At 41.5% G+C, this 18,420-nt stretch overlaps 1 protein-coding gene across 2 annotated transcripts in view; it reads left to right on the forward strand.

Moving 5' to 3' along the window:
- exoc4 (exocyst complex component 4) overlaps positions 1 to 18,420 on the forward strand; it is a 110,210-nt gene that overhangs the window by 74,495 nt on the left and 17,295 nt on the right. For both annotated transcript variants that reach the window (XM_056367680.1, XM_056367681.1), the window contains exons 14-16: positions 8,478 to 8,614; positions 9,954 to 10,109; positions 11,758 to 11,936. In XM_056367680.1, coding sequence (XP_056223655.1) covers positions 8,478 to 8,614; positions 9,954 to 10,109; positions 11,758 to 11,936 — 472 coding nt within the window. The remainder of the gene's footprint in view (positions 1 to 8,477; positions 8,615 to 9,953; positions 10,110 to 11,757; positions 11,937 to 18,420) is intronic.

Here is an 18,420-nt window from a genome sequence, read left to right on the forward strand (position 1 = left end):
TTAGATAAGGGCTGACTGGGACAGTATATAGTTCAGTGGGAAAGGTTAACGTCCATTCATGCGTCTGTGTGATAGCATAGGCTGAGCTGATAAGTCTCTCGACGAGCAGTGGTGTTAAAGAGAGGAGGAAGACAAGCAAGGCACAAATCGAAGGCTTCTTTATGTTTCTTTATGTTTTCGCTTATTTGATATCTGGCTTTCTTGCTTGCTTGCTTGATGTCTTTGTTGTTCTCTACCTTTTATCTGTTGTGACCATTGTTCTTCCCATTTCTTTCTTGCTTTTCCGTCCCTGTTCTTCACGGGCTAGAATCCAACAGTGTACCAAAACACAAACGTACACGCTGTTGGCCCTAGCAGTGTGATGCTATCTGTCCAGCTTCGGTGTTGCCACTGATTGATTCATTTAATTAGAGTTAGATCGAGGGAAAGGGGTAGAGGGGAGAGAGAGGTGGGGAATGGAGGAAGAAAGTAGGATAGGGAGGGTATGGTCACTCTGCTGGATAGCTCTGGAGATTGGCTCCATTAATCTTAGTAGAACCCCCTCATGTCCCCTTTACACGCTCACTTTGTGACACACTAACATACAAGCATACACACAATATGCACATGCAGCTTCACACAAGTGCAACGAGACAAAAGAACAAATAGGTGACCACATTTCTCTGGCCTGAAGACAATGCCGTCGAATCACCTGCATGCTCAGTTCACTTAGGTTTGTGAGAGAGTCCGTGAGTGTGGATAAATTGTTTGTGTTGTGCTTGTTTACTTCATCAGCCAAGACCATGGCAGAGACATAATTACATTTCACATAGGCCATCTCTTCTGAGCTAAGTATCATTCAGCTTTGTCCGCAGTATCTCCAAACAATAGCTGCTAACTAGTCCTTTTGTATCTGCATCTGTGTGTGTTTGTGTACTAAGTGTCCCCGCACTTGTTATTCATACGTGCATGTATTTGACTTGTCCTGGAGCCAGATAAAGACTGATTTCATTCACTCACTGTCAGCTGCCACAATGCTCGCTGTACTGCAGATCTGTTCAGCTGCCAATGGCCTGCTAATGATGTTGACCTTTTAATTCCATATTCACATGTAGCTTTGTGAGAGAGGAAGGTGGAAACAGGCGTACACATGTCTTACTTGCACACACATACACACACACCCACACATCCACCTCCAGTAACTTTAATGACACTGACCTTTTTATTTGTGATGATGTGTAGGCAATGTTTATTTGTGGGGGGCTGATCGCTTCCTGTTGATTGGCTCCCCGCGGCCCCCCACCCTCCCCCACACACTCCCCACCATCACGCACACATGCACAGTGGATTACAGCATGGGGAGGGGGCAGCTTGTCTTTATTGAGGACACTCTCAACTCCCAGCTCCCATCAACAGATCCAGCAATCACAACACAATACACCTGTTAGCTGCCTCAGCCATGCCCTGTGATTGGGACACAAGTGGGGGGGGGCATTAGGGTGGTTTGTGTACACAGAGGTAAACACATACACAATCCTCAGGCAGAGAGACGCACACTTCTAACATTACCAGAAACAAAACCAAGAGCCATTCCCATGTTTATTGGAAAAAAAAAAAAAATCTCAACAAAACTGCACAGCACCCAGTTTAATTCTTCCAAAATAGGCCTGTTCACAGTAAAAGAAATAATCTAAATGCTTTCTCATTTAGTCCAAATGTTTTCTGGAGCCCTCTACTACATTATCTGTCATGAAATGGATCGTGCCTAAGCATCTCGTTGACAATTTTACAGCTGTTAAGAATTATCAAGGAAGGAGGCACCTCAATATCGTACTTACTCACAGCAGTTTTGGCTGCACTTGAAATGAGTTCCTCCAATCTCCTTTCCCCTCTGCTACCAAGAGAGACAAAAGTTGTAATCACAAAGACAACATGGTGGTTTCCAGAGGTTATTTGATTTTATGCTCTTACTTAAACTTAAAGGTGTGCAGTATCTCAAACTGCTCAGATTGACTTTCATGCTCTGAAAAGGTCAAGAGGAGTTTGTTGTATGAAAGAAAAAGTTTCCTGACTTTTCATGGCTGCTCTGCCTTCATACCCATCTCCCTAATTATGATTGAAGTTGCAGTCACCAATCCTCCAGCGTTTTAAATATGTTCAATCATTATATTTGATCAATTAGTCTTATTATTATTATAACCTTCATCTACACAGGTAGGTTTGCTGAGCATGCATGCTCTGTAAAATGGGTCACTGTATGGTTACACTGGAACATGAAATGCACCAAAGCACTCAGTGAAGGTTTTGATTGGATCATTGACCAGAAGATTTTGTGCAGTTTCCTACGTTTCTGAATATACAGATCTATATTTACATCCGTAGGAGGTTTACAAGAGCAAATCTGGTGTTTGAATAATAATACTATACTACGCTATACATGCTATACTTTATTTCCTTATGTATGTAATAAGGAGTTGTTTCACAAACTATTTGCTTTGGTGCAAGAAGAAGTACTTTTTTTTTTTTTTTTTCTACTAGATCGACTTGAATCCTTAGAAATTCGGACTATTTTTTAGTCTTGTTCACCTCAAAACCTTATTTCTGTGCTGCCTCCTTCCTCATTGCTTGAGGTGTAACACTCCCCACCACCCACCTTCGCCTGGTTATCTCACACCAAACACATGTACTCCTGAGGCTCGTGCCCAGCTGCCCTGAGCCTCCAACCTGCCTCCACCATGGAGATGTTCCTTTCTCACCAATGTGACACAGCTGTACTTTGTTTATACTGTTTATATACTTACGTCAACGTAATAGCTATACAGCTATATATATATATATATATATATATATATATATATATATACACACACATACACAAACATGTTTGCTTGTCTCTGTGTTTAGTGACAGAGAGAACATTTAAATGAGTGAAGAAATCAGTCTGAGCAGCTACAGCTCAAGGTGGTACAGGTTCACACCATGCAGTGCTACCACTGACAGCGTCTCTGTGTGTAACAAGACATAATCTTTGCCTTTGGAGTGAGTCAGTTAGAGAGAGAGAGAAGTTGAAATGTCAGCTCTACCGCAAACATGCCCGTTGGTTTGAAGGAAAGAAGGTTTTGGCTGTTGGCGCCTGATAAAAGTTACAGCTTGAATTTTTAGAGGCAAGTTAATGCTCTGAATTTGCAAATAGCAGTCTTTGTGTTGCTGTGAGTGCACCCATTGTTTCGTGCGTATGTATATCCCTGCGCATGTGTCTGTGCGTGTGTGCATGTGCGCCAATACAATGGCTCCAGATGGGCCTAATGGGGCACAGAGAGGAACATGCACCCCCCACAGAATGCATTAAACTACATTATAATTTCTCTTTCACTCTCTCATCCAAACTTTTATTCGCTCACACACACACATGCACACACACGCATACACACACACACACACACACACACACACACGCACACACACACACACCACTGAAGGTCTAACCCAGTTGTGATAAATAATTCATAATAATTGAAAATTGTAAGTGATAGATAATTTTACAAAATAGGAAAGACATCCCTCTCGCATCCAGCAGATACAACGTCGAGTGTAGAAGAGCATCATGGGATGAGCAGTAAAATGGAGTTTTGGTCACCTTGAGGAATTACATGGTGAATCTAAACTCTGGAGTGATGAACAGGGTGTGTATGGAAGTGTCATATTGCTCCTCATTTCTCAATGAAAACACTTATAAACACTAGATTAAGCTTTGCATTGGAAGTGATGACGGTGGAAGTGAAAGAGAAGATGTGTTTTTTTTAACCCAGTTTTGTCCACCCCGAAGCTACTTGTGTTTATTCCATAGTAACATGTTTCTTATGTAATACTGTGAGCATCACAGCTAAGCCCATGTGTACATCATTATTTGCTTTTCATTATCTCACTTCTCACTTTCATTATCTCACCTTTAGCAGAAAATGGATCATTAAATGATAGTCAAGCAACAATGACATCTAGGATTCAAATTACATACCTGAGATTTTACCCAAAAACACACGTAATTGATTAGCTTGTTATGCAAATGTATATAGTTATAATATACACTGCAGTCCATCAGCGGGATGATTACTTGTACGTGATTAGAGGTGACAGCTCTTGATTGGTGACTTCCAGCTCAATATGAGGAGCTTAGTTGTGTTTATGTTTGTGTTTTTTGTGTGTATGTGCATGTGAGGATGTAAATATGCATGCACATAAATTATGGGAGGTTAAAATTCATTTAATATTAAAAGGAAATTTATTAAAAGGAAAATAAGGTACTCGTATTTCGGAGTTTATTCTGAATTTTAAATTGTCGCCCTGATCTTACTGAATTAATTCCCATGAGGGGCAGGGGGCCCTCTTTTGTGTGTGGCATTATGAACACTTGAGAAGACAAACTGCACACTGCGTAGTTGTCAGAGCTTAAACAAACTTTAATACAAACCCACTCACATGCGCACACATATGAAGAAGCATGTGTTTTGGTTGAGTTGGCACAAGCATGAGGGCCATCCGGTGAGTGTCAGGGGAGTCTTCCAAGTGTGGCTCTGCGCTGACTTTGATGAATGATCTGTCAAGACAATGTCCCACTCACGCCCAGCTCCCCTTTACCCAGGAGAGGGACAGCCTGTGTGTGTGTGTGTGTGTGTGTGTGTGTGTGTGTGTGTGTGTGTGTGTGTGTGTGTGTGTGTGTGTTGTGTGTGTGTGTGTGTTGTGTGTGTGTGTGTGTGTGTGTGTGTGAGTGTGTGTGTGTGTGTGTGTGTGTGTGTGTGTGTGTGTGTGTGTGTGTGTGTGTGTGTGTGTGTGTGTGTGTGTGGGAAAAGAGGGGGAGACAGAGGTTATCGTTGCATGTGTTCTCGTTGATGCGTGGGGGTTTGCAGCTGTGTATACACACTGCTGAGTGTGTATTATTTTGGCAACCCTTGATCAAACACGTGAATGGCATGGCAGAGACATTACACGAGTCAGCGGTTCGGGGTCAGGGTGTGAGTGAAATGGCAGGGAGCATGGGGTTAAACACTCTGACCCCCCCCCCCCACAACCTTGAGGGGTCTCCCGCTATTTTAATGGGGAAATCCATGAGCCTTTTCCGATTCCCACAGCATGTACATTACATAGTCCAAGTAGTGTAAATACAATACATTTCCTCTTTTTATCTTCCTTTGTCTACCTCAGGATAACGCTTCACATTTAGCCAACAGAATACAGCAACACAGAGGAGTTGAGTGTTTACATCCATGCGCTTTTACTGCATTAATGTCATTCCCTGTGTTTTGCTTTTTACTCACTCCACCAAAAGAAGCCACTTCTTTTAGCGCCGGCTCAGGGTGGTTTCTGTAGTGATGACCGTGCATTAACAGCTATTTCTGCTGAGGCGCCAGTCTGAGTGCTCTGCCTTGCCCTGCTGTCATTAAACCACTATGGCCGTAGCCTTCATTTCACTGTTAACGACAGCAGTTTACCCCAGCAAATTCTGCGATCCATTTGCAAGACCCAAGTCTAATTTACCTAGATGACTGCTTTTACGTAGTAATAATGTAAAGGCGTAAAGGCAAAGTGCAACCAAGCTCAGTTTCAGGGATAATACTATACTGTGGAGGAGAATTACAAGAGAAATATGGATGTTATTCGCATGATAGCACAGCCTGTTGACCTTTAAGCTTGAAACATTAGAAAGAGAGCGGGAGAGAGTAAGATAGACATAGATAGAGAAGCCCCCACATTGCATGTTGTCTCCTATGTAACACTCAAGTAAGATAGAGGAGACGTAGCAGAACACGCTCTTTCTACCACTCACTCACTCTCTCTCTCTCTCTCTCTCTCTCTCTCTCTCTCTCTCTCTCAGCCCTCCCTTTCTCAATCTGTCCCTTGATTACTTTTTAATGATTTCTGCTGCCTAAGACAAATGGCTGTGTTAAATGAGCAGAATTAGACAAGGGAGCCGAGCGCGAGAGCATTTGTTAGAGCAGGAGTAATGGATCAGGCATCCATTGTTTACTCTTCTCCATTCACTGACTTGGCCTGCTATTGAGCTCTATGTCCTCAAAGTGGGGACAACAAGAGTAAGGGGGACACTGTTATGATTCTGAGTACACATTAGGTTTTTGACAATAGCTTATTGTTATTGACTCAACATCTTGCTATTCTTTTATTTTCACTTTTTTCTTTCATTTTTGCAGGATTTTCTTGAATTCTGAAACTGTAAAGGTGAACTTCTCATATTTGCCCACATTTTTGATAAAGAATCCTATTCTTTAATGTGTAAAAAATCCAGCTGCTGCTACAGTAATTGCTATGCAAATACTACAAACTGCTAATAAGGCAACAGTATTTAGCACATCCTAGAAACATGGGAATACATGCTCTTGCACTGTTGTATTGATTCATTATCACTTATTAAAGTGGAATTGAAGGTATTAGCTATTTCTGTATTCCACATTTGCCTTTTTCTTATGTATGCCATTTACTTTGTAAATACAGTACTTTTCTTGATGTATCCTAAGAGTTCTTGCTGTTGCAGCAGTTTAATTTCTACAAAAGCTACCTGTTACTATAAATGTACGAAATCAATCCGGTTTGATTTATCTAAATAATCACATTTTTGCAAAGTCGAATGGGTCATAAATACTCCAGCACCTTAATGCACTCCATTTATATGGACTTTCTGTCTGAGAAAGTCAGTCATGCACTCTGCTGAAGTTTCCCCGAGCCACCCACTGAATCCCTTGCAGCCTCAGCTGTGCTGACTCCACAACCTGACCTCCCTGGAGGAGGCCAGTAAAAAAAAAAGAATTTCCCTTCAGGGATCACAAAGTAGTGTATTATTATCACTGCATTATCACCGTAGTCACGGTAACAGGAATTGGCAGCAATGTCATTGCCGCTTTTTTTTCACTGTGTTATATAAAGCTGTTTACAGTACCACCAGCCTACACTAGGAAGTGGAGGTAGCTGCTGCCTGAGCCACAGCAGCTAGCCCTCCTGCAGGCTCTGTGTATTTCTTCCTGATACCCTGGCAAGCTGACAGGGAGTCAGGCATGGACAGTAAAGGATGCTCCCTTGGCAGAGACAGGGCCTTGGTTAGCACTCCATGGGCATGGGCACTGCTATGGATCATTACTTCCCTCAGTGGAGTGGCTGCTGTTTGTGTGCGTGTGGGCATGTATGCGTGTGGGTGCGTGTGTGTGTGCGTGTGTGTGCGTCTGTGTGCTTGTGTGTGTGCAAGTTTGGCTGCTTGAGACAGAATGAGTGAGGGGGAAACTGAAACAGAGAAAGAGCTATTAATATTAATATCATTCTATCACATCAGGGGTCTCCATAGTTTTTGAAGATCAATTACAGTCACTACTGCCCCCTACAGTCTTTGCAGCCACTTTGGCAGCTAGCTACTGGCCTTGAATATAATTGAACTATTTTAAAAATGTGTTATTAATGATAAACTAATAGAGATCATATTTATCGCTATAGCACACAGACTTGTACATTTTAAGTCTACCTCTCTGGGAGTCAGGCATTTTTATTGATATCATATCTTATTCCATATTTCAACTCATAACCATTTGTTGGAGTAAATAAGATATTGATGTAGCAATACCTCCTACTGCTATTTTATGAATCTTTGACAAAGGGATGAATTTTTCCCTTTCACTCCTAAACAATGGGACTCCCAAGTTTACATAGGCAGACTAGTGAGCTGAATAGTGATAATCTACGAGTGATGAATGGAAATCATATCTTTAATATTCCCTGTGTATCTTTAACAGACACAGTACTGCTTTCGTAGTTTCAGAGTGGGTGCAGCAAGGCTATTGCCAGACTAATAGCAAGTTATCACTATTATTGGAGATGCAAGATAGATTGGTTAAGTGCTAGGAGCAGGCAAACTGGAACGTACTGAGTTGTAATCTCATTTAACAGCTCTGGAATTGCTCAAAGGTGTGTGTTTTGAAAAGTTTGCACCCTGTGTGTATGTGTGAGTGTGTCTGGGGATATGAAACTGCTCTGCTGTTCCCGGGCCAGCTATTAGTCACACAGGAGTGGCTAATCTGTAATGGCTGCTGTCACAGCCCTGCCGTGGCTCCTGGTGATGGGTGCACTGTGACAAATGCACACACACTCGCTTTCAGCCTGAGAACACACACAACACAGAAGTTCAAAAACACACACCAATAGGTGCACTCATGCTGATTCACTTACACACAAAGAATCATCCATTCCACCAATACGGTGTTACGACTTTCGACAAGCTCTCCAGCTGCAGTCATCAGTCCAGCCGCAGGTGACAGATAGATAAGTGAAGTTAGAGCCATCCTATTACACTGGCACTACAGCAGACTGGATTTGACCTGACACTTGCATAAAATCCAGTCCCCTTTTATTTTTCCGTGTCTCTTATTTTGTCTGTTTTTCTATTTTTCAGTTGAGAGCTCAACCCAACCTAACACTGATTGCTCTGCTCCTCTTTCTGCCTCTAGAGCACTGTGGTGGTGGAGAAGTCCATCCAGGATCTAATGAGCCTGATGCAGGACCTCAGTGCCTATTCCAACCAGTTCCTTGAAATGGTCTGCGACAAGCTCAAAGAGTACAAGGAAATCTGCAACACAGCCTACAGGTAAAAGACAGCAGAGACTAGCTCTCCTGCTACAGAAGCCAGAATCCTTTTTTTCCCTGGAGGATGACAGCCACTTTAAATTCTTCTTTTTATTGTTTGAATTCTATATAGGTGTCTGTCTTATGATCACTTGGCTCTTAAAATCTGCTAAACCCAACCAAACAACATTAGCAATAATATCATCAAAAATCATCTTTGATTACATTTTAGAAATGTAACAGTTGCTTTCATCTAATGCATAGAGAGCACAGGGTTTCACTGTGTTTTTTGGCTTTTGTTAAACTGTTGTGGGAATAAATTTAGGTTAGGTTGCAGCCTGGATAAGAGTAAAGCTGATGTGGAAGCTTTCCTAATTGTTGTTTTTACCACCAAAACAAAAAAGAAAAAAGAAAATTATAGGAAAATGGTAGCGTGCTTTTTCAGAATATTTACTTTTAAGAGCACGGAATGGGGTTTGATTGTTGTTCTTATTTATTTCTACACGCCCACAATCACACACGTTGGTGAAAGGCCATCCATCTGTGCTCCTCTGGGACCATGTAACACCTGGCCAGGTAAAGGGAGGGCTAGAGCATATTGGAGGGGGGGTAAGAGAGGGAGTGATGAACGGGCCAGGAGACACAGGAAAGGACTGACAGACTGCTGGGAGTCCATCTGGACTCTGTCACAGGTCAGCCTCAGTCTCACTGGGGCCTCCGAATGATAAAGACAAGCCCAACAGTGACTGCCATAGTGTATGTGTGTGTTTTTGTTTGTGGCTGTGTTTGTGTGCGTGCAGTGTGCAGTGTGCATTTACACATGAACAACTCTCTGTCTCGCTGAGCCCCCCTCCCCCTTCTTCCTTTATATGTGGGTGTGTGGATGTGAAACCATGGAGTGCTTGTGTCTCCTGTATGAGGTATTAATGTGATGTTAATTGCACAACCAAGCAGTTTTCTCCAACCCAGACATGTGCAAACAAAGCAAATACATGTTGGCAGTCTGCCCCAGTTTGTCTTAACACCAACTAGAGCTGCTGTAATTCTCTTGTATATGTCGGTACAGAACTACCTGAATATTAATGCCACTAGTCTGTCTGTGTCAGGCTCTAAGGCAGTGGTAGTCTGACAGTCAACATTTTTGAGTGAAATATCTTAACAACTTGTAGATGGATTGCCATGGAATTGGGCACAGACATTCTTGGTCTGTAGAGGATTAATACAATTAACTATGGTTATCCCCTGACTTTTCATCCAGCACCACCAGCACATAAGAATAACCATTCCTTCATTACCTCAGTTCCTGACAGGATACCTCTAAAATTAAAGAATGAATTCCTAATGTCTGTCTGCGTCCCCAGGGGTATAGTTCAGTGTGAGGAGAAGCTGACCATCAGTGCTTCCTGGTCTAAAGATGAGGACATCAGTCGTTTGCTCCAGTCTCTCCCTAACTGGGCAAATATGGCCCAACCCAGACAGACTCGACAGAAGAGAGAGGATGAAGAGGACTTCACCCGGTACACACACAAACACACACAGAGCACATATATACTTGTTCATAGAAATATACATCTATTTGTGTGAACATTTACAATTCTGTCATGAAGAACCTACACTCAAACAGGCAAGGTAACAAGCACATACTGTACACACACAAACAACCAGAGGTAGACACACACAATCACACTTGAGCAATCACGCAAATAATCCCTCCCTCCTGTTTTTGCTCCCTTATTCACATATTATTGAACCCTCTCTTGTTGACAAAGATGCACCCATAAAAGAAGTCACGATTGCTCTTTTAAACACCCTCTATCTGAAGGAAGTGAGGAAACGAGGGAAGAACAAAATAGGAAAATATAAGGAGAGCAGTCGGTGGCAGGAAGGGGGGGGGGGGGGGGGGGGGGGGTCAGTCTTATCGAAATTGCCTTTGAATGTGCGCTCTCTTCAGGGAACACTGAAGCTCATCGGAGCGGAATAGTAAAGTAAATAAATAAATTGGTTATGTGGCCAGAGAAAGTCAATCTGTTGTATGCACTCTCTCCCTCTCAAACACTCCCTTTCTCAGACACACACACACACTGTGAGAGTGCAGAGATAGCAAGAGGCAGACCATAAGGCTGTTTGATTTGAGAGCCATAGATGTTTTCATCACTATGAAAAGGGGATTAGCTTCTGCACGACTGGAAACCCAGTGCTTTAATAAAGCCTCATTAATAAGCTACACATGCCTATGTGTGAGTGAGAAAGTATGTGTTTGCCTGTCTGGTGTTGGTTTTACCCATCTGTTGTTCAAAGGATCTTGATCTTGTGGGCATCCCGGTGAATCTGAAGGCCGGTCCGCATGCCATGTGTTTGCAGCACTGTGGTGTTGAGATTTAGTTATAAAACTTCCAACTTACTCTTTCCGTATCTTTCTCACCAGTCTCCAAAGTTAATTATCCCGAAACACAAAAGAGGTTTTGATCTTTTTGTCTTTGTTTTTCCACCCTGTAAATCTTGGCCTTGTGTTTGTTTTCTATTTCCAAATATTCTCCATCACCTGCTGTTTTTCTCTCCAACCGACTGTGGAGCTACTCCTTTTAAAGTGACTGTGCCTGTAAAATTCTCTTAATACTATGTCCAACTTTATGTTCCTATTCTCCATATTTCTTTATTTTATCTTTCCATTTTTGTATCTGTCTAGTTATCAAACCCAATGACTCCTTTCTTTCTGTATGTTCGGTTTGAACATTTGCACATCACTGTAAAGGTCAGGGTCCAAATTCAGTTCCACATCACTTAACCATTGTGCATATAAATATTATATTACTATAAAAATTCAAATCCTCTTCCAATAAACACACTCACACAAGCACACTCACACATTGGCACATTCATTCCATTCAGCAGTCCATTATGTTTTAACTTTTGGAAATTGACCTCCATTATAGCATTTATGTCAGCTCTTCAAAGAACTTAATACTGTTGACTGGTTGCATGCTCTTTCATAGTCATGCCTTGTAGTAATTATACATATTTGTCCTTACACTTTTTTGATAGCATTCACTTTTGTGTAATGGTGTATACTGGTCGAGTGATGTCCAGTGATGTTTTTCTTTGCCAAATACATTCCTCTAGCCATACACACTCTTACATCCCTCCCTTGACGTCTCCTTTATTCAGAGCGGCTTTTGCTAAGGAGTCCGAGGTGCTGACTGGGAACCTTGGAGACAAGTTAATCCCCCAGAATGAGATCCTTCGTGACGTCAGTGACCTGAAAGCTCTGGCCAACCTTCATGAAAGCATGGAGTGGCTTGCTGGTCGCCTCAAGATGTTCTTCGCCAACCTGCCTCATTCCTCCAGTAAGTAAGGGAAGCATCATTTGGGAAATGGAATTGTGGAAACATGAATTGGCTCTTTGGTTGGCCTTTTTGTCATAAAGTCATTGTCACAGTGTTAACAGGTAGATCACCTCTTCACCTCATCTTCCTCTCTCCTGGAAACATATTTTAGGTCCCATACGTCTCATATCTATCTCTTATCTGTGATTACAGGCCAAGCTATAACATCACTAGATAATAAATACAAAGCGATTGACAGCCTGAATGCTGATATATATTACATTACTAACTGGATTCCCCTCAACATACCCAAAACCTGGTTCCTACTAACTGGATGTCCCTAAAGGTATTATTCTGTTGATGGAATTGAATTAAACAAAATATGGAAATATTTTTTGACACAAACAGTGCAGTGCATTTTGTGCCTACTGTTACACTGACGCCGACACAGGCATCTGTTGCTGTTTATTCTGCATACTGAAAAACCGAACATTGTCTTTGACACATGAATTCTGCTCATCAGTTAGTTGCATTGCACCAAAAATCAGATTATTCTCATGTCATTTTTCTTTCTTCAGCTTCTTGTTTTTCCAGTGGCACAGAGTATGAGCTTGTGTCAAGTGTGTGAGAGATCACGTGACATCCAACAGTTGCAAGAGTACACTGGTTAAGTGAAGCTTTAGCCCTGGAAGCACCTGGGGAGAAGACTTTCCCACAACATACATCCCCTACTGACTGGTATATTTCAGTGTAGTGCAAATTACATCATGCATATGTTTTCCAGGGGACATTGCTACCAGTCTCTCAGGTCATTAGGCAGTTATTGATCACAATACACTGCAGATTAAATATATCATGTGGATGGTTTATGCGGTATCACAATCAGGGGTACATGAAGTTTTCTCATCCTTAGCTGCAGTGCTTTTGTAGCAACACTTCTTACCTGTGCCTCATTAAGTTCTTTGTTTGAGTGTATTATCACACACTCATTACCTTCTCCACTGGAGTTGTCAAAGAACACTTTACACACACACACTCATTATGGATGGTTCTACCTCTGCTAGTGTGTGTGCATAAATGCTTGCCCTAATCAGGACTTTTAAAAGCATTTCATACATTCGCTGCTCAGTCATCACTTTTGCATCATTTATCACTGATCAAAATGAGGTGTGTGTGTGCGCGTGTTTGCATCCAACACATAGTCTTTATGTAGACCTTGTTAATCATTTATCATTACAGTAATGTTTTTATCCTCATTATCACATTGAGAGCACGTTTAATCTTCCTATAAAGATTCTAGCATCTTGTAATATGCTTCTTCAAGTCCATATCTTTTTATTAGCATCATATTATAGCAATCAGGGAGTTATTATTCCCATTAATGACTCTTCCTGTAGTGTCAGGTTTGTTTTTTTACTGTCATTTGTAGTAGCAGTCTAATTATTCTGTATAAATGTGCAGTTTAAAACCTTTTCCCCACATTCTGACGACACGAACAGATGTCAGACTTCAGTTTCTCAGTCTCATGCAAAAGTCATGTTTATTTAATGTGTTGTTTATGTCTTTCTAATAAGCTCATTCAATATTTAACATATTTAAAAATGTTGTCAGACTGAATTTCTAGAGTGGGATTGCAGATTATCAATTTTGACAAGATGATGCTTTTTGAAAATTCTGTTTATCTGGTAAAAGGCTCAAATGTTGCTGCATTGTTGTGATTGTTTTGAAGTAATAACCATTATGCTTTGCTAATACACCATCTGCATCGAGTTTCAACACTGTAATCAACACATTTTCGTATGAAATGTGTGTAGACGTCTTGTCACTTTTTCATACAGCTTTTCATTCACGCTGTAGTTATTTGTTACAGTACTATTGGGAAACTTAGCTATGTTCGTAGCAGTATCTTGGTCCTCTGGCAGAGCTCTGGTAAATTATGCACCTTTCCTAGATGGATAGAATAAAGTCTCTTGTAACGTCTCTGGATAGAGAGAGGGCTTCAACCTTTATCAGCCGCTGTCACAACTCTCTAGCTTCAGACCTCTGATTGCTCATTGAACTTGTGCTGTTTTGCTGCTCCATATCACAACTTTTCTTTTAGACATAAAATAATTAAATGAGAAATTTTCAGATACATATGGGCTTGACTTTGTTACTATCTCTTTTTAAACTCTTCCCTTCCCTCTCACTCCGACGCTAGCTTTCTTCGTCTATTCATAGATAAAAATTCAATAAAAGTACGGGAAGGGACGTGACATAATTATCATTAATTCTGGCGGGTGGCATTAATGGGAAGGATAGGGCAGTCACTTATCATGCTGGGACAGCCTCCGTATTGTTCATTATTTAGTGTTTGCTGAGCTGATGACGGACTTCGTGTGTGTTAGTATGGGTGTTAGTGTGCGCGTGCTTGTGTGTGTGTACATAAGCATGCACTGTGTAAGATGGGACAAGGGTACAGCAGGGAAAAAGGACCCCACCTTATCTCATCCTCCAACCCCCCGCCTCACGTCTATGCCTCTCCAAATTGGATTTTATATTACAGAAGCAGTCAGGTATGAACAACTCATTTTCCTCTCCCTCTTTTTGCCTTTTCTTTCTTTCTTTCTTTCTTTCTTTCTTTCTTTCTTTCTTTCTTTCTTTCTTTCTTTCTTTCTTTCTTTCTCTCTTTCTTTCTTTACTTTGAGTGGTAAGGGTCTGGGAGATTTTGTCCATGGCTGGGTGATCTCTGCAGTGGACGCTTGGTTTGATCACCTTCTTGTGTGATTGAATTTTACTGGATGTGTAGTTACACATATTGCTATGCTCTGAAGTATACACAATAATATGAAAATAGAATGGACATTTAATCCATTCAGCTTCCTCGTGATGCTGATTCAGTTCAAGTCCGTACGCAGGTAGTTTTGTACATATCGGCTTGGAGGTGTGTGTGTGTCAGGCTGTTTGTGTGTGTGTTTGTGTGTGTGTTTGTTTGTGTGTGTGTGTGTGTGTGTGTGTGTGTGTGTGTGTGTGTGTGTGTGTGTGTGTGTGTGTGTGTGTGTGTGTGTGTATGTGTATGCAGACAGACCACTGATGGTGATTGGCCGTGAAGGTGGCTGGAGAAAGGGTCTTATCACCCATCTGGTCGCAGCACTGAACTTCTAATCCACTCTGACAATATTTACCAGACAACACATACACACACACACAGATGCCTGAGGGGCAATGTCAGCATGACAGACATTTTTCTGTTGTGTGTGTATGTATGTTTTGAGATTTTTTAAATAATGTTTGCCAGCATGTCTGGGAGCATCGTTGGATCTTTGTGGACTGAAGAACGACCTGCAAACTGGAGATCATGAACAGCGTGAAAGGTCGTCTTAGTGGGCAGTCTTTTCCTTGCAAACTTATTTCTGTCTACCAACATTTAATGTACTTGTGTGCAAATGTGTGTGTTCACATCAGAGGCCTGACCATCATTAGGTGCATAGAAACAGGCCTGTAATCTATGCTGCAGGGTTCCTAGACAATAATCATGTGATCTCCTCATGGGAGTAATTTCCTTCTCTCGTCAGTGGTTGTTCTGCTGCATGTGTTAGGGCTAACACTTTTCTAACCTTGACTAGAGTGAGTGTAGGTCTTTCCCCTTTAGCATTTTTATCTTTTTCTTGACTCCATTTGACAAGGAGAGTTGACTAACAACAGATTCTTATTCACTGCAGAGGCCGCGGGGAGAAGCTGCAGTGGGAGATGATGGTGTTGTCTTTTCACTAGTCAAAATATTGCCTTTTCGTTCATCTATCCATTTGCTTCTGTCCAAAATGTCTAGGATATTTTTATTCTCTCTCATTACAAGACAGACACCATTAAGCAATTTGGGATTTTCAGATATCAAAATCTCATTGTCGATTTTCTCTCTCTCTCCGTTCTCGTTTTTTTCCCCCCTTTCTCTCTGGACAGAAGTTCAGATCCCCGTGTGCAGATGTTCATCCTCTACCAGAGGCAGCAAAATAATTAGTAACTCCTCACCTCTCTTATTCAGTCAGTCATTTATGAATCATTCATCACTCCACCCCTGCAGGATACTGTCCTTTGCTTATCTTTCTCCATTTTCTCTTCCATTCCTCTTTTCTGCTGAGAGGTAGGGCATGTTGTACTTTCTAAACGGAGCAGATGATTCTTATCAAAAATTCAGCATCTGTATTTGTCAGTGCCACAGAAAATGTCAAGTCATATTGTTTTCTTGTCTCTCAATGTATTGTGTATGCCCTTAATGGCAGACAGGGTGATTGGTTGTGTTTTGATATGAACTGTAGGGGTATGTATGCATCTGCATGTGGTATGTGTGTAAATGTGCGAATTCCATCACTGATCTTCTCTCTTAATGTCTGCCACCCTCATCCTCTGCAGATGGCAAGCAACAGACGTTTCTCTTAGATGAGATTCAAAAATAATTGGATAAGCACGCCATGCACACACAGACACACACACACACACATGCATGCATGCCTACACATGGGTGCACAAATAGATACACAACATGCGCATATGTATTTTCACATTTAATCATGCATACACAAAGAACTTGCAAATACAATATGGGAGTGATTTGGTTTGAGGAAAAAGAAAGCAAGAGAGAAGCAGAAAAAGAAAAAAGAGAGAAAGAAAGTTGTCAGTCAGGACCAATGAGTCGTCTCCTTTTGCCCGTCTGTCCCTGACTTTAATGGTGCCCCCCATGCTGTGACACCTCCCTCGCATCATCAAAGCAGCACAGGCTTGGGTGGGGGGGTGGGGGGGTCTTGAGGAATCTGCATGTATCAGTATTTCTGTGTGTTTCTGTGCGTGTGTGTTTCTTGGGTGTGTGCGTGTTTCGCGGAAACCCCCTGGAGAGACCTCCAGCAGTGTGTGCCACAAGCAAGCCTTTTTTTTTTTTTGCCTTTCTGCTGCCAAAGTGAGTGAGTGTAATGCACATGAGAGGAAACAGAAGCCTTCGAGTCACTTGCACGCACGCCTATGTGCAGATATACACACACACTTGGAGAGTGAACACTCCCACAGGCAGAGCAAGTAAAATGCTCTTGCTCTCTCACACGAGCTACGTGAAGGAAAGAGACACTCAGCAAGGAAAATAGTCTATATCTGACAAATATACATGTACCTTTTTCTCAGGATGCAAATGTAAGCACAAATGACAGGTTTGTGTCTGTATATGCAGTCAGCGCACTGCTAGCTGCACCAAACACTTGTTGATGTTGTTACTATTCCTTTGCTGCCAATACACATCAATAATACCACAGATCACTGCTTTCAGGTTTGTCACTGAATATTTGAGCATCAGTGTTGTGTGTCAGTGCTGGCTTCTGTTTCTATTGATGATCTGATAAGGTGACCAGAGAGAATAAAATTCAGCTAAATCCAATCAAATTAAGTCAATTAATGTCATTATGCTTCACTCCCTTGAGAAATCATTGTTGATTTTTTTTATGTTAAAGCCAATGTTGTTTGTTTGTTTCTGTTGCTCATTTAGGAGGATTAATATTAATATTAATATTGCCAGCCTAAAGATCTAATCCGTGGCAGTCTATTTTCTGCCTGAGGAGGAGGCAGTCCCTAGTGAAAATTTCATATGGATTTTACATACAAACAAGTCTATTGATTTCAACCTGTCTTAGTTTTGCTGTCAGACTGGTTCAATGTGAAATAGTCAAATTAAATAATCCTAAAATGATGGGCATCCCACCCCTTAATTATCTCAGAACTTGTGGTACTTTTTCTTGCTGTGTAACAACGAAACTGATTAAAAAGAGGAAAGGAAAGCTCATCATTTGTTGTTTACTAACATGTTTGTAGAGTCAGCAGTGAGAAAAGTGACTTCATTAACAACTAGACATTTTACTGCAAACTGTAAATCTCTCTGAAGTCTGCCTATTTGTTAGAACTTCGCCTTGGTTGAAGTCTATACGGGTGTTTGTGTTGCAGGTCTTTGACTCCAAGTGGCCGCTTATACACTGTTTCTAATGGCTGCAAATGTTCTGTGACGCTGCACTGCAGTGTCTTCCCACACGCACATTATCAAGAGGTGTACTCAAGGAGACAGTTAATTAGCCAGTAAGTTCATACATACAGGAGATGCATTTAGCACTTTTAAATACACAGCTGCACACATCACATGCACACCATTTAATAGGAAATACTATCTCTAGCATTTATCTCTATATATAAGGCACACAGACCTTAAGAGCAGCTGTCACTGTTGTCACACCACAGCCCTGCCTGTGTTTGCTTTGTTAATTGGATGGCCACGGCACATACCTCACTGCTGTTTGCCCAAACCAAAGGGTCTCTCATCTTATCAGGGGTTAATTTAAAGTAACTGTAATGGGGACAGAGGCACATATTCACCAGCACATACAAAATGTACACACATGGATATGAGCACACAGAAGCACTCACCATGCAGTGCAGCAAATAACTGTTTTAATGAGCTTTTATGATTTCAAAACAGTGAATATGAATATGTGTACAG

Source organism: Seriola aureovittata, chromosome 22 (genome assembly GCF_021018895.1).
Source record: "Seriola aureovittata isolate HTS-2021-v1 ecotype China chromosome 22, ASM2101889v1, whole genome shotgun sequence".
NCBI classification, from domain to species: Eukaryota; Metazoa; Chordata; class Actinopteri; order Carangiformes; family Carangidae; genus Seriola; species Seriola aureovittata.